This window comes from Capra hircus, chromosome 15 (genome assembly GCF_001704415.2).
Source record: "Capra hircus breed San Clemente chromosome 15, ASM170441v1, whole genome shotgun sequence".
In the NCBI taxonomy this organism is placed as follows: Eukaryota; Metazoa; Chordata; class Mammalia; order Artiodactyla; family Bovidae; genus Capra; species Capra hircus.
Window position 1 is genome coordinate 31,820,624 of NC_030822.1, and position 16,497 is coordinate 31,837,120.

Here is a 16,497-nt window from a genome sequence, read left to right on the forward strand (position 1 = left end):
CAATTCTGCCTGGTTAATTTATTTGTGTCTACTGTAGGGCATTCTGCTTAATAAATTAAGTTGAAGGCATTTTTAATGGCTAGCTTGGCAATAAATGACTCAAAGTTACTCAAAATTCTCAAGACTAATGGCAGGGACTCTGGTGCCATCTGGTGGCAACATTCTGGTTCAACAGTTTGTTTAACCAAATAAGATCAAGTGGTGGCTTAGACGGAAAGTGTCTGTCTACAATGTGGGAGACCTGGGTTCGATCCCTGGGTTGGGAAGTTCCCTGGAGAAGGAAACGGCAACCCACTCCAGTACTCTTGCCTAGAAAATCCCATGGACGGAGGAGCCTGGTGCCCATGGGGTCGCAAAGAGTTGGACTCGACTGAGAGACTTCACTTTTTTTTATACTTGATGCCTTGAGAGGCACAAAACAAAGGGAAGCCGTGGCCCTAACTTCTCCAGAATCTGGGGTAATGAGACATAAATGCAGGAACTGGGCAGTCATGTAAAGCATCAAGCACTGATATGGGAGTTCAGAGGAGAGATGCAGCGGTGCTGGCAGAAGCTGTCAAGGGGAGACTGGCCAGGAATGGCAGTGCTCTGGCTGGCTCTGAAGAGTGAAAGTCCCTCAGTTGTGTCCAACTCTTTACTACCCCATGGACTATACAGTCCATGGAATTCTCCAGGCCAGAATACTGGAGTGGGTAGCCTTTCCCTTCACCAGGCGATCTTCCCAGCCAAGGGATCGAACCCAGGTCTCCCACATTGCAGGGGGATTATTTACCAGCTGAGTCACAAGGGAAGCCACAAGCGAAGCTGATTCTGAAGGAGGTTTCATTATGGTGTTTGTGCATGTGTGTATGTGTGTATGCAAGCGCACATGTGTGTATGAAAGCCATTCATCCTCTTTCCCTGAATCTGAAGTGAAGACCAGCCTGAAACTGACTGACTGTACCTTACTGATTCTTTCAGCAAACATTTAATGAGGAATAATCCCAGCTTCTCTGATCTGGAAGGCAAGAATAGCAACAACCCACTTACCTTTCCACAAGACACACAGTTGACATGATTATATTAGATGCTACAGTAAGAGTTAGCTAGCTCTTATTTAAATGGACTTTGTTTATATTTTTTTCATCTCAGAAACTGTAATTCATGAAAACAAAAAAGAGCTTCCAGATTACATCCTTCTCTGGACACTAGCTCCCTTGCCAGAGGCACGTCTGACTTTCAGGATTCCCATCACTTCTTATTTGCCTGTGTTGTGGGCACAGATATCACCTACTATGCTTGACTGCAGAGGAATACCAAGGATGAAATGACAACTACAAGTCCAGGTAGCACAACAAAATAAGAGACTCACAGCTTGAATCAGCTTGAAAAAAAAAATGCTGAAAAATGGACAGAGGTCAACCAGAAGAAGGTCTGGGATATGCTCCATAGCTCTGATCAATACTGTCATGAATGATTCAGATGAAAATACGAAAGATCGCTTATCAAACTGTGAGCAGCACAAAACTTGGGAGACAAGAGAGAGGAGCAAGGCAGTGAACATGGAAAATAGAAACAAGATCCAAAATGAATGAAGCTCTTTCCTACAGTTCTTCTAGCTCTACCATTCTGCGATCTGGTAAGCTGAAAGGAAGAACCAAAACCTCAGGCTGAAACTTCACCAACTACCCAAGTATAGGATGGGGAAGGAGCTGCTCACATGAAAGAGATCTAGGGGTTTCACCTGACTACAAACTGCCAGGGAATATAAGCCAACAGGGTCATTATCCAAAAGCCAAGGCAACACTATGCTACTTAACTAAGAATAAACCCTGAATGAAGGAGCAAGTAGCTCTACCATTCTCTGCTCTGTCAAAGAATCCTTTGGCCCTGAGATCTGGTTTAGGTCCACAATGTACAAAGAACACTGATGAAGAGACATGACCATAACAGAGTAGCCAGGATTACAAAGGGTCTGGAAACCAAATCACATGACAAACAGCTGAGGACGCTGGGATAACAGGCCTGGACAAAACTAAAGGAAGGCGTGACTATTATCTGAAGATCATTCAGAAGCCCAGCAAGCAAATATAGTCAGCATGGTTTCTGTGACCTGGTAAGACCCCAAGTGGAGAAGGCAATGGCACCCCACTCCAGTACTCTTGCCTGGAAAATCCCATGGATGGAGAAGCCCGGTAGGCTGCAGTTCATGGGGTCGCGAAGAGTCGGACACGACTGAGCAACTTCCCTTTCACTTTTCATTTTCATGCATTGGAGAAGGAAATGGCAACCCACTCCGGTGTTCTTGCCTGGAGAATCCCAGGGACGGGGGAGCCTGGTGGGCTGCCGTCTATGGGGTTGCACAGAGTCAGACACGACTGAAGCGACTTAGCAGCAGCAAGACCCCAAGTATTGCTAGAATATTCCAAAGGGCAAAAACTTGGTTGGCAATTATCTCCTACCACACCCCTGGAAAATGGTCAACCTAATCATAAGCAGCAGATATTCCAGTGATAAAAGATGTGCTAGACAGTTCTTTCCTATTGCTGACCTGAAAAAACCTGCCTTTGTCTACCTTCTGCCTCTGGGTCAAATCCTTGTCCCTCAGAGAAGTGCAGAGTATATTTACTTCCTATTTCTTATGCCTACTCTCCTAATACCCCAAATTATGTCTTTTTCCCTCAAGTCTTCTCCTCCTCAGGTAAGAGTCACTCAAGCAGTCATTTAACAATACTTGTTGGGCATTTACTGGACACCAGGCTAAGGACTGGGAAATTCAGAGTTGATAAACAAAAGCTTCTCAAGGAGAAGTCTACTGAGGAGAAACAATCACAATGCAGTGTAAGAAGTGCTATAATGGAGCAGGTCCTGGTGGCCAAGAAAGCAGAGCAGAAGTGCCTCACCCAAGGTGGAGGAACTATCATCTCTGTCCTGGGCGGTCCAACAGGTGCAGATGGAGAAAGGCATCACGATGCGGGAACAAGGTATCCTTGAGAGAGTACACAGGTACCTGAGGGAGGTGTGAGAAATGAGCCTAAAGAGGTAGGCAAGGCTCAGAGAAGGCTGATCACACTTAGGAGTTTTTAATTATATTCTGGGGAGAAAAGTTTTTCTCACAGAAAGTGGATTACAACCCTTTACCATCTTAGTCAGCATTCTCTAGCCACATTCTAGTGACCCTCTTATTGTCTCGGTCTGAGAAAAATCTATAGTACTTTAAAGATCTCCAGGCAGGAGATTTTGCCACTCATCCATTCCAGGAGGGAATAGCAGTTCAGGAGACAGGAGTCTGAAAAGATACTATATTTGGTAACAGACAGGGATGATGAAAGCTTCTCCTTGGAGATCTTTAAAAATAGGATAGATACTTTTCCAGGCATAGGCTTACTCCTTCCCCTAACATCCCTGAGGGAGCTAAGGAGCAAGTAAGATTAGACTCTGAATAGATGATGAAAACTGAGCTACAGAGAAACCAAACATTAAGTCCTGGGCTAGGCTTCCAACCCAGATTTTGTCTCCCGAGTGCTGCCTCCCAGCACTGGTCATCAAGTTAGGGGGGACCCGGAGGAGGCAAAACAACATAGACCAAAGTGGGGATGGTTGCGAAAATACTGAAATCCAAGAAGAGGACGTGGGCAAAAGTCATTAAAGGAAAATCCAGGGCAGGGAGGGGTTAAAAACAGAAATGACTATGGCAGAACTGTCAACAATCTCCTGAAACTTTTGGAAACCTCAAAAAATGGTTGAGTACTCTATGGAAAGAGCACTTAACCAAGAACCAGATTTTACATCCGGCACTCCAATACGATGGTCATGTGCTCCTGGCAAATCACATCTGGATTTTGCACTTCATCTTCTTAATCTGAAAAATGGAGACAAACCCCTATCCTATCTTATAAAGCTATTTGAGGTTCCAAAGCAATAACAGATGAGAAAAGTATTTTGTTTTTAATCAACAAATTCAAAACTATAAAGCAGTGTAAGGTATTATTACAGTTGTTGCTGCTACTGAAAAGAACAGTACCTGAAATTTAAATACAGAACAGTAGGATTGCTTGTTCCCAAGAGCAGTTAATTTAGACTCTTCTTTTAACCTAAAATTTCCTTTCTTTGAACTCCTAAATTACAGAAAGAAGCTTGATAATCTTCACAGTGAAACCAGTAGATTGGCATACTCGCTCATAATCAACCTCATGGCTGGCAACATCCGTGCCGCTCTAGGTTCTGAAGTCTAGGACAGTATTTCTCATTATGGATGAATTTTCTCCCCAGGGGACACTTGACAATGTCTGGAGATAGTTTTGGTTGTCACAATCAGAGGGAGGAGACTGTAGGTAGAAATCAGGGCTAGTGCTAAACATCCTACGATGCACCTCATAGCCCCCGAAAAAAATAAAGAATCATCTGGCCAAAATGTTAATATGCTGCCTACTGAGAAACGTGGTCTAGGCGAACAGAGCTAGTGTTTTTCTACTTAGTGGTCATGGGTGCCTGATGGAAGGCTGGACCACCAACCAGCACTAGTAAAGAACAGAAAATTTCACTCAGTTGAAGAGAAACAGAGCCTTATCAATTAATTCTATCATTTCTTGGCATGCCCTGTGAAGCTCTGACAGCTAACCTCAAACAGCTCATGTTTCTACTACTCAACAACAATCCGAGAGCTTCTCCTTTACACAACATTCTCAAAGGAGTTGTTTTGATTCTTGTTTATTCCCATTCTTTATTCCACAGACATTTTAATGTGTTTAATATGTGTATGTTGGGGTTTTTTTGAAATAACAATAACATTTACTTTTTACATAGATCTGAGTAGCAAAAGAATTTTTTAATTTTTTGGAGTATAGTTGCTCTACAATGTTGTATCAGTTTTAACCATTATTAATCACCACAGTTTGAACTGTAAACTCATAGCTATAGCAAGTACCTAAAATCTGTTTAGACAGGGAGAACTTTAGATGTCCCAGGATAGAAACAAGGACTAACAAGATGGGATATCCAAACAGAACAGCAAGGAATAGAATCCTCAGTCCACAGGATGGTTCAAAAATCTAATCTATAAAGTACAAATCCTAAAAATAAAATCAGAGCAATCTGGGGAAACAGATTGCAACACATATGTCAAAATGCTTATTCCCTAATATACAAAAAGCTCTTATAAATCAGTAAGAAACATTCTAAAATAATCCTAAGCACGGAAAGAAATGTGACTGAACATACCACATGGTTCAGCTGTGAATAACATTTACATGTCACAATAATGCAAATAGGGAAAACTTATTTACTAAAAACTGGGAGGAGCAAAAGTATATATGTGATGGGTATAGATGTAGTGGTATAAGATAATCACCACTTTCCATGGCAGAAAGTCAACACATGTTCAAAAGTAAAATTATATATATATATATTTATATTATTTATTTATATTTATATATATTATACATATATATCAAGGATGAATAGAGATAGGCAGAGGATTGTTGGTTTCTAAACATTACAGAACTACCTGATTTTTAGATTAGATATTTTCACCATATTAGATTTGACAAAGATTAAAAATACTGAGGATTCTCTATATTCTCTTTAACACTGGGTAACAGCACTGTTTAACTTCTGTTGGTGGGATTGTAAACTGCTATAACTTTTGTGAAGGGCAACTTGACAAGATCTATTAATAATTAAATGGCAATTCCACTTGACCAAGAAATTCCATTTTTAATTCTATAAGAATGCTGGCCCAGCTATGCAAATTATTTCTGTAAAAAGTTTACTGAATCACTGCTGTAACTAAGATAAACATCACATTGAACAAGTCTATTGGTGCCATTTTTCCAATAGCATTTACTGAGTTCATGTGAGTCTCTGTGTCACATTTTGGTAATTCTCACAATATTTCATCATTATTATATTTGTTATGGTGATCAGTGATCTTTGATGTCACTACTGTATCTGTTTTGGAGCACCACAAACTATGCTCACATGCGATAACAATCAATCAACAAACACTGTCTATGTTCTGAGTGCTCCACTAACCACCCATTTCTCATCTCTCCCTCGCCTTGAAAAAGTGAAAGTGTTAGTCACTCAGTTGTGTCTAATTCTTTGCGACCCCATGGACTGTAGCCTGCCAGGGTCCTCTGTCCATGGAATTCTCCAGGCAAGAATACTGGAGTGGGTTGTTATTTCCTTCTCCAGGGGATCTTTCCAACCCAGGAATCAAACCCAGGTCTCCTGCATTGCAGGCAGATTCTTTATTCTTTGAGCCACCAGGGAAGCCCCCGCCTCTCCCTGGGTCTCCCTATTCCCTGAGACACAATATTGAAATTAAGCCAATTAATAACCCTACAATGACCCTTTAGTGTTCAAGTGAAAGGAAGAGTTACACGTCTCTCATTTTAAACCAAAAGCTAGAAATGACTAAGCTCAGTGAAAGCTTAATCTCACTGACATGTTAAAGCCGAGACAAGTTAGGCCTCTTGGTGCCAGTTAACCCACGTGGTGAATGCAAAGGAAAAGTTCTTGAAGGAAATTAAAAGTGCTACTCCAGTGAACACAGGAATGTTAAGAAAGCAAAACAGCCATATTACCGTTGACATAAAGAAAGTTTCAGTGGTTGGATAAAAGATCAAGCCAGCCACACCTTTCCCCTAAGCCAGAGCCTAATGCAGATCAACTCTCTGAAGGCTGAGAGGTGGGGAAGTTGCAGAAGGAAAGTTTAAAGTTAGCAGTGGCTGGTTCATAAGGTTTAAGGAAAGAAGCCATCTCCACAACATAAAAGTGCAAGGTGAAGCAGCAAACGCTGATGGAGAAGTGGCAGCAAGTTATCCAGAAGATCTAACTAAGATGATGAATGAAAGTAGCTACACTAAACGACAGATTTTCAAACAGATGCCATCTATGACTTTCACAGAGAGGAGGAGAAAATGCCTGGCTTCAAAGCTTCAAAGGACAGACTGACTGACTCTCTTCTTCAGAGGATAACCCATCCGGTGACTTTACGTTGAAGCCAATGTTCATTTACCATTTCAAAAATCCTAGGGCCCCTAAGAATTATGCTAAATCTCCTCTGCCTGAGATCTATAAATGGAACAACAAAGCTTCAATGACAGCCCGTGAGTTTACAACATGGTTTACTGGATATTTTCATACCATTCATGGGGTAGATCATGGCATCTGGTCCCATCAGTTCATGGCAAATAGACGGGGAAACAATGGAAACAGTGACAGACTTTATTTTGGAGCTCCAAAATCACTGCAGATGGTGACTGCAGCCATGAAATTAAAAGATGCTGGTTCCTTGGAATAAAAGCTATGACCAACCTAGACAGCATATTAAAAAGCAGAGACACTGCTTTGCCAACAAAGGTCTGTCTAGTCAAAGCTGTGGTTTTTCCAGTAGTCATGTATGGATGTGAGAGACGGACTATAAAGAAAGTTGAGTGTTTAAGAATTGATGCTTTTGAACTGTGGTGTTGGAGAAGACTCTTCAGAGGGTACCTCGGACTGCAAGGAGATCCAACAAGTCCATTCTAAAGGAGATCAGTCCTGAGTGTTCTTTGGAAGGACTGACGTTGAAGCTGAAACTCCAATACTTTGGCTACCTAATGCGAAGAGCTGACTCATTTGAAAAGACTCTGATGATGGGAAAGAATGAAGGCAGGAGGAAAAGGGGACGACAGAGGATGAGATGGCTGGATGGCATCACCAACTCAGTCTGGGTATACTCTAGGAGTTAGTGATGGACAGGGAGGCTTGGCGTGCTATGGACCATGGGGTTGCAAAGAGTTGGACATGACTGAGCGACTGAACTGAACCGAACCCACAGAACGGGAAGAAATACTTGTGAATTATATATCTAATGATGGTGTAGTATCCAAACTATATAAAGAACTTCTATAACTCAATAAGAACAAAAAGACAACCAAGGACAATCCCTGGTGCTCCAGTGGTTAGAACCTGGCTTTCACTGCCATGGCCTCAGTTAGTCAGGAACTAACATCCTGTAAGCCACATGGTGCAGTCAAAAAAAAAAAAAAAAACAAAAGGTCAAAAATCCAATTAAAAAATGGGTAAAGAACTTGAAGAGATGTTTCTCCTAGAAACATATACAGCCAGCCAATAAAAACATCAAAAGATGCTCAACACCATTTAGTTCAGTTCAGTCAGTCATGTCTGACTCTTTGCGACTCCATGAATCGCAGCACGCCAGGCCTCCCTGTCCATCACCAACTTCCAGAGTTCACTCAAACTCACATCCATTGAGCCAGTGATGCCATCCAGCCATCTCATCCTCTGTCGTCCCCTTCTCCTCCTGCCCCCGATCCCTCCCAGCATCAGAGTCTTTTCCAATGAGTCAACTCTTTGCATGAGGTGGCCAAAGTACTGGAGTTTCAGCTTCAGCATCAGTCCTTCCAAAGAACATCCAGGACTGATCTCCTTTAGAATGGACTGGTTGGATCTCCTTGCAGTCCAAGGGACTCTCAAGAGTCTTCTCCAATACCACAGTTCAAAAGCATCAATTCTTCGGTGCTCAGCTTTCTTCACAGTCCAACTCTCACAACCATGCATGACTACTGGAAAAACCACAGCCTTGACCAGATGGACCTTTGTTGGCAAAGTAATGTCTCTGCTTTTGAATATGCTATCTAGGTTGGTCATAACTTTCCTTCCAAGGAGTAAGTGTCTTTTAATTTCATGGCTGCAATCACCATCTACAGTGATTTTGGAGCCCCCCCCCCAAATAAATACCATTAGGGAAATACAAATCAAAGCACAATGAAATCCCACTTTTATGCAAAATAATGTGGCTATAATACAAAAAAAAAAATTGGAAAATAAGTATCGGTGAGAACGTGGAAAAACTGGAACCCAATAGAATGTGAGTTAGAATGTAAAATGGCACAGCTGCTGTAGAAAACCATTTGGCAGTTCCTCAAAAAGTTAAACAGAAAGTTATATATGACTCAGCAATTCCACTCTAGGATATATCCAAGAACTGAAAATAGGTGTTCAAATAAAAACTTACAGTGAATGTTCATAGCCACACTGTTCAAAACAGCCCAAAGGTGGAAACAACTCAAGTGTCCACCAACTGATGAATGGATAAACAAAATGCAGTATATCCACACAATGGAATATTATACAACCACAGAAGGAACAAAGTACTGGTAGATACTGCAGTGTGAATGAACTCTGCAAACACTGTTAAGTAAAAGAAGTCAGGCACAAAAGGCCACACACTGTACGATTCTATTTCTATCTAGAATAGGCAAATACAGAGAAAGCAGCTTAGTGGTTGCCAGGGTGTGCTGGGAGGGGGGAAATGGGAACTGACTGCTTAATGGGCATGGAGCTTCTTTTTGGGGTAATGAAAATGTTCTAGAACTAAACAGTGACAATGGTTGCACAACAATGTGGATATGCTAAAGGACACTGAATTATACACTTTAAAACAGGTAAAATAGTGAATTCTGTTATGTGAAATTGTCCTTAACAAAATAAAATTCTATTCCATTTCCACATAAAATAGTACCTGAAGATATTTTTATGCCTTGAGCTTTTCTTCTCTTAAGAATAGGAGCAAAAAAGTCCCTAACATTAGCTTTGGAGTTTACAAAATACTTTGCCATGTGATCTTATATAATCTCTACAACACATGAGATAGACATTATGACCCCAATTTAGAGACAAGAAGAACTGAGTCTCAGAGAAGTACAAAGTCAGATAGCCAGGAAGCAGGAGCGTTGGCTAATCAAGTCAGACAGTCTCACTTAGTGTATTTACTGCTGCAAGGCAAACAGCTCCAACTTCTGATAAGCTTGAAAAAGGACAGGAGATGCCACTGTGTACATACATCTTGGAATTTTTCTTCTTCCAAAGTTAGTATTTTAAAGCAGTAAAAATATTCACTGTATCCAAGTTAATCAAAGTTTTAACAAAACCAATATAGATAATTATTGAATAAGAGCAGCATAAAGCAGGACATGCAGATTTCCTCTTCCAATTTTCTAAAGATAAGAGTTTAAGTTTCTCAGTGCAAGACATGCTATAATGCTGGCATGTCCTCTCACCAACAAACTTCAGCATAATGTTTACAGTGCATGGCAATAAGTAATGAGATGACTGTGCATTTCCTTATATAACTGGCCTCATTAATTTACAATCACATTCCTATTAAGGATTAACTAGTGAATGGCACATTAGTGGTTTTCTAACACACTGATGAGTCCTATATATGTTCTTGAGAAAGTAGAGGGGTGAGGGTTACCAGCCCAGGCAGAGCATCCTCTCATTTTCTGCATCAGGTTTTTTTCTTAAAATACTGTTTTAAGTAAGGACGTCATTGCTTTTTAAAAAAATACATACGAAAAGACACTGCAGTATATATATGCATCTTCAATTCTTCAGAGATTTTCAAAAATCTCTGCAGATAAGCTAACATTATATAATCATTTCTAAATACAAGCACAGAAATGCAAAGTGGGTTCACTTGACATTTGACTTAAGATTTTTCTTAGTTTCTAGGTTCAATTAAACTATCCTGATAATCCCCATTTTATAGAATAGGTATTGTAAGCACACAAGGAGAAACAAGTGACTTATCTCACATGGCAGGGTGAAGCCTAACAGGGTCTAGACATCAAGCTCCACCCAGACAGCTTTGTCTGTTGGATGGTGCCTAGTTCAAAAAGCCTTGGTGTCACGTGGTCATTCCATGCACTATCACCTGAAAATACAGACGTCTCTACTTGAGGTACATGACAATACCTGAGGTGGCTATGTGCCAGTAATGTCTGGAACATGTGCCAGCTCAAAGGCAAAATTAGTCTCTCTTCCTCCTATGCTTTAGATTATCCTTTGGTTCCCCCGATAGAAAATCCTTTCCAGAAGCACAGTCAAAACTATGAAACATGAAACAGAAGATCTGGATTCAAATCATGTCTTTATCAATCAGTTTCTCCTGCATGCCTGAACTCTCTGGATCTCAGTTTGTTCACAGCACTTACCTCAAGGGCTATTAGGAGGGTTAAAAGATAGTTTAGCAGTTCCCATCCTGTGGGTTACAGACCCCTGGACATCTCTGGCCACATTATAAGAGGTCTGAAAAAGCACATACTAGAGAAAAAGAATTATTTGGGGTTTAAAACTAAAAGCTCTGGAGTAAAACTGTCTGGGTTCAAATAATGGTTTTACCACTAGAGCAGGTTACTTAGCCATTCTGTCTCAGTTCCTTATCTGTAATTGGAGGCAACAGTATTCATTGGATTATAGTGAGGATTAAATGGGGTATATATGTAAAATGCTTAGAACAGTGGCTGGCATAGTAAGAATTCAATAAATGTTAGCTATTACTGACATTTACTGAATTAGTAATTGCTATTACCTGAAAGAGATGGGAATACCAGACCACCTGATCTGCCTCTTGAGAAATCTGTACACAGGTCAGGAAGCAACAGTTAGAACTAGACATGGAACAACAGACTGGTTCCAAATAGGGAAAGGAGTACGTCAAGGCTCCTTGACATAAATAATCATCACCCTGCTTATTCAACTTAGATGCAGAGTATATCATGAGAAATGCTGGGCTGGATGAAGCACAAGCTGGAATCAAGATTGCAAGGAGAAATATCAATAACCTTAGTTATGCAGATGACACCACCCTTATGGCAGAAAGCAAAGAAGAACTAAAGAGCCTTTTGATGAAAGTAAGAGGAGAGTGAAGAAGTTGGCTTAAAGCTCAACATTCAGAAAACTAAGATCGTGGTATCTGGCCCCATCTCTTCACGGCAAATGGAGAAACAGTGGAAACAGTGGAATGGGAGGAGAAGGGGATGACACAGGATGAGATGGTTGGATGACATCACCGACTCAATGGATATGAGTTTGAGTAAACTCTAGGAGTTGGTGAAGGACAGGGAGGCCTGGTATGCTGCAGTCCATGGGGTTGCAAAGAGTCGGACACAACTGAGTGACTGAACTGAACTGATTACTAATATATGTATTTACATATTCTTTCAAAGAATAATTATCATCATGTGGATGCTTGCCCAGTTTTTTATGTTAAAGAAGGGTTGTTATACTTGAAAAGGTTAAATACTTCTACAATAATAGTTATAAAAGAATTCAGTGTACTACCTGCCATGCCCTCGTCCAGAGTAGCTGCATTTGTGATTTCAATGTTTTTTAATTTACTGAGGTTTACTTTGTGGCCTAACATATGGTCTACCCTGGAGAATGGGCTATGTGCACTTAAGAAGAACATGTATTCTGCTGTTGTTGGGTACAGTGTGCTGTGTATGTCTATTAGGTCTAATTGGTTTATAATATTGTTCAAGTCCTCTATTATCTGTTAGTCTTCTATCTGGTTATTCTATCCATTACGGAAGTGGGGTACTGAGCTCTACAACTATTACTACAGAACCATCTGTTTCTCCCTTCAATTCTGTTAATTTTTGCTTCACGGATCTGGGAACTCCTTTGTTAGGCTGCATATATGTTTATAATTGTTGTATCTTCTGGCTGAAGTGAACCTTTTATCAATATGTAATCACAGCAAATAGATGGGAAAAACTGGAAGCAGTAACAGATTTTATTTTCTTGGGCTCCAAGATCACTGTGGATGGGTGACCACAGCCATGAAATTAAAAGATGCTTGTTCCTTGGAAGGAAAGCTATGACAAACCTAGACAGTGTATTAAAAAGCAGAGACATCGCTTTGCTAGCAAAGGTCTGTATAGTCAAAGCTATGGTTTTTCCAGTAGTCATGCATGGACATGACAGTTGGATCATAAAAAAGCTAAGTGCCAAAGAATTGATGTCTTTGAACTGTGGTTCTGGAGAAGACTCTTGAGAGTCCCTTGTACAGCAAGGAGATCAAACCAGTCAATCCTAAAGGAAATTACCCCTCAATATTCACTGGAAGGACTGATGCTGAAACTGAAGCTCCAATACTTTGGCCACCTGATGCAAAGAGCTGACTCACTGGAAAAGACCCTGATGCTAGGAAAGACTGAAGGCAAAAGAAGGGGGCAGCAGAGGATAAAATTGTTTAGATAGCATCACCAACTCAATGGACATGAATCTGAGCAAACTCCAGCAGACAGTGAAGGACAGGGAAGCCTGGTACATGCTGCAGTCCATGGAATCACAAAGAGTCGGACATGATTTAGTGACTGAACAACAATGTCCTTTTTTATCTCGTGTACCTTTTTTGATTTAAAATTCTATTTTGTCTGATATTCAAGAGTCACCAGCTTTTTCTCAGTTATCATTTGCATGAAATATCTTATTCCATCCTTTTACTTTTATCTCGTTTCTTTGTTATCTAGAGTATCTTACAGACAGTATATGGATGGATAATGTGTTATCTTAAAAAAATCTGACAATCAGCCTTTTTAAAGGAGAATTTAATTCACTTACATTTAAAGTAATTACTAATAAGCAAGGACTTATTTCTGCCATTTAGCTATAGATTTTGTATGTTTTTTTGTTCCTCATTTCCTCTATTAGTACCTTTATAGGTCTCTCTAACTCTGACCCTGCCTTCTCATCACCTGCTACATTGCCTCCCCACTGTCAGTGCCTTTTTAAAATATTAATCTAAAGATTCACTGGAGGCCTGGTCTTTCTAATCTATTTGAATAGCTCCTGATGAATAGTTCCTTCATGAATTTACCCCACAATGTTAAAAGGAAGGACCTACCTTTTCTGGCCAAGAAAGCAGGTTCAGGTTCTAGCCCAGTTTTCACCATCTGAATCACTTGTCCCTTAAAGGCACATTCACCACACACTATTCACACACAGTTTATTATTATTATTGATTCCTTGCCTACATGAGACCTGGGTTAGGCTGGACTCTCGAATACTTAAGAAGAGTCTCTTGATGACTGGCAACCAAAGAAATGAGCAAAGTGGCTTACATTGTAGGAGCGGGGATGTCTCTGTTTCCACTGCACCAGGAGCAGCTGGGCCACCACCAAAGTAGCAATAAGGATGAGGACCATTTCAGCATGCATGGCTTCATGGCCGCGATGCTTGGCATGCATGCGTGCGTGCTCGATCCTGAAAGCCAAACAGATGCAGTGAGCTAGGTCAGAGATGGTATGGTGATAAAGGGGCAGTGCTTTCCAGGGATACCCACTGGTCTATAGCTCAGAACACACTGTTTTAAAAAGTAATAAATTTTTTTATTTTTGGCTGCACATGGTCTTTGTTGCTGCATGCGGGCTTTCCTTAGTTGTGGTGAGTGGGGGCTACTCTCCAGTTGCAGTGTGCAGGCTTCAGTAGCTGTGGCACACAGGCTTAGTTATTCCAAGGCATGAGGAATCTTCTCAGACCAGGGATCAAACCTGCGTCTCCTGCATTGGCAGGCAGATTCCTAACCACTGGACCATGAAGGAAGTCCAGAACATACTCTTATAAACTGTACAAATTAGGTGCTAGAAAGACACATGCCTTAGAAGACAGGAATTCTGAGATAGAACAGGGGTTCTAGGGACTCCAGTCACCAAGGTTAGATATGGGGTTAAAGGTTGGTGGCCTGCTCCCTACCCCAAATGGTAGGAACAGCGGATTCCTTTCCATTTTGGTCCTATTTCAACCTGTCACTGGAAGGAGAAAAGTAACCCAGAGAGAAGGTCACAGCCATAAAGGCTCATACTCTTATTCAATGATATTTATGATACCAATAAAGGAATAATGTTGCAAATGTGTGCTAATTTCAGGGTTAAAGTCTTGCTTTATTTGTCCTACCCTCTCTGTCAGGATCAGAGATCCTTAAGACTAAAGCCTGAAAAATGTGAACTGCTTCAGCTTTATACCACTCCAACAGTGACTTCACTATCAGTATCCAGAGGTAAATAGTCTCTTCAAGGGCTCAGGAGAGAAAAGCTAGAAACTCCTATTTAATCCAAGGCTGGCATTCTCTTGTCTTGAGGATTGGCAGACTCCCTTGGCCAATACAGGCAAAACACTTCCTCTGAGAACAGAAAAGTCAATCCTACCATTCTGGGTCAGAGTCAGCTAAGGGAGAGAAATAAAGGAATTAGAAAACTGAATACAAATATAACCTGTGAAGCTTTGGTGCAAGTTCTCCATGGTGGTGACGGTGGGGGTTTAGTCGCTCTATTGTGTCCAACTCTTTGCGATCCCATGGACTGTAGCCTGCCAGGCTTCTCTGTCCATAGGATTCTCCTAGCAAGGACACTGGAGTGGGTTGCCATTTCCATCTCCAGCAAGTTCTCCATACCCGAGGGTATCAGGGAGAAAGGGAAAGGACAACATAAATGGTATGTATCTTCATGGAATTCCCCAAGGGCAATGAGAGACTAAACAAGAAGAACCAGTGGGATGTATTATAGACAGATAAATCATAAAGAAATACAGTAAAAAGTTAGCTGTAGATTCTAGGTGGTAGGTACAAGGTGTTCAGTGTATAATTCTTTCAACTTTTCTGTATATGAGATTTTTCATCATATAATAAAATGTTAAGTTGGAAGATTTAGTAGGCAGCCAAATGTCAGCCAGCCAGGCAGCCACAGTACCTAAGGGTTCATTTACATAAATTTTTATCCTAGGTGGGAGAATCTGACAAAATATATTAATATGGGGAGGAGTCAGAAACTTAGGTTCAGAAACACCTATGTGGTCTTAGCCAAGAAAATGTACATCTCTTCACCACAATTTCTTCATCTATCAAAAGGAGTCTGTATCTTTTCTGCCTCCCTCACAGGATTGTTTATTTGTTGCCCAAACTAAAAGGGCAATGGATATTTAAAAACCTAAGGACTGTGGGGAGCTATAAAGACAATAAAAGGTATACTGTTCTCAGACAGTATATAACTGATTGAATGTGTACAAGAAATCAAAGAAAGGATTGAGGAAAAAATAGAAATCATCTAGCTCAAGTCTGCAATCCTGTGTTTGAATACCTCCACTGGCTGAGAATATATGCCTCTTAAAGTAACCTATTTAGAACCAGCAGTGTCTGATACATTCTTAGTAGTGTGCCTATGAAGGAATAAAATTCTAATGCTTTAAGAAGCAGGAAGCTCAGTATCTCACAATATACCATGATTTTTTTTTTTTTTTTAGTATTTATTTACCTGCCCCAGATCTTAGTTGCGGCATGTGGGAACTAGTTCCCTGATCAGGGATTGAACCCAGGTTCCCCACATTGGGAGCACAGAGCCTTAGTCAATGGACTACCAGGGAAGTCCCAATATACCACAATTATTTTAATGATGTTTCTGATAATGAGATAAAATCTATCTTACTACAGCATCAATACTTCAGACCTAACCCTATGCTCTGGAACATATCCACTCTCTCTTTCCCAATGCTGCCCTTCAAATATTTATCATAATAGTATTTAAAAACAAAACAAAACCAGGCTTCCCTGGTGGCTCAGTGGTAAAGAATCCACCTGCCAATGCAGGAGACACAGGTTCAGTCTCTGATCTGGGAAGACCCCGATGCCACGAAGCAACTAAGCCTGTCTACCACAACTACTAAGCCTGC

The 16,497-nt window shown here is 40.8% G+C and overlaps 1 protein-coding gene across 2 annotated transcripts in view; it reads right to left on the reverse strand.

Moving 5' to 3' along the window:
* RNF121 (ring finger protein 121) overlaps positions 1-16,497 on the reverse strand; it is an 85,879-nt gene that overhangs the window by 32,194 nt on the left and 37,188 nt on the right. For both annotated transcript variants that reach the window (XR_001919226.1, XM_005689873.3), the window contains exon 3: positions 13,899-14,040. Coding sequence is in view for 1 of the 2 variants with exons in the window: in XM_005689873.3 (XP_005689930.1) it covers positions 13,899-14,040 (142 nt within the window). In the remaining variant the exon portion in view is untranslated. The remainder of the gene's footprint in view (positions 1-13,898; positions 14,041-16,497) is intronic.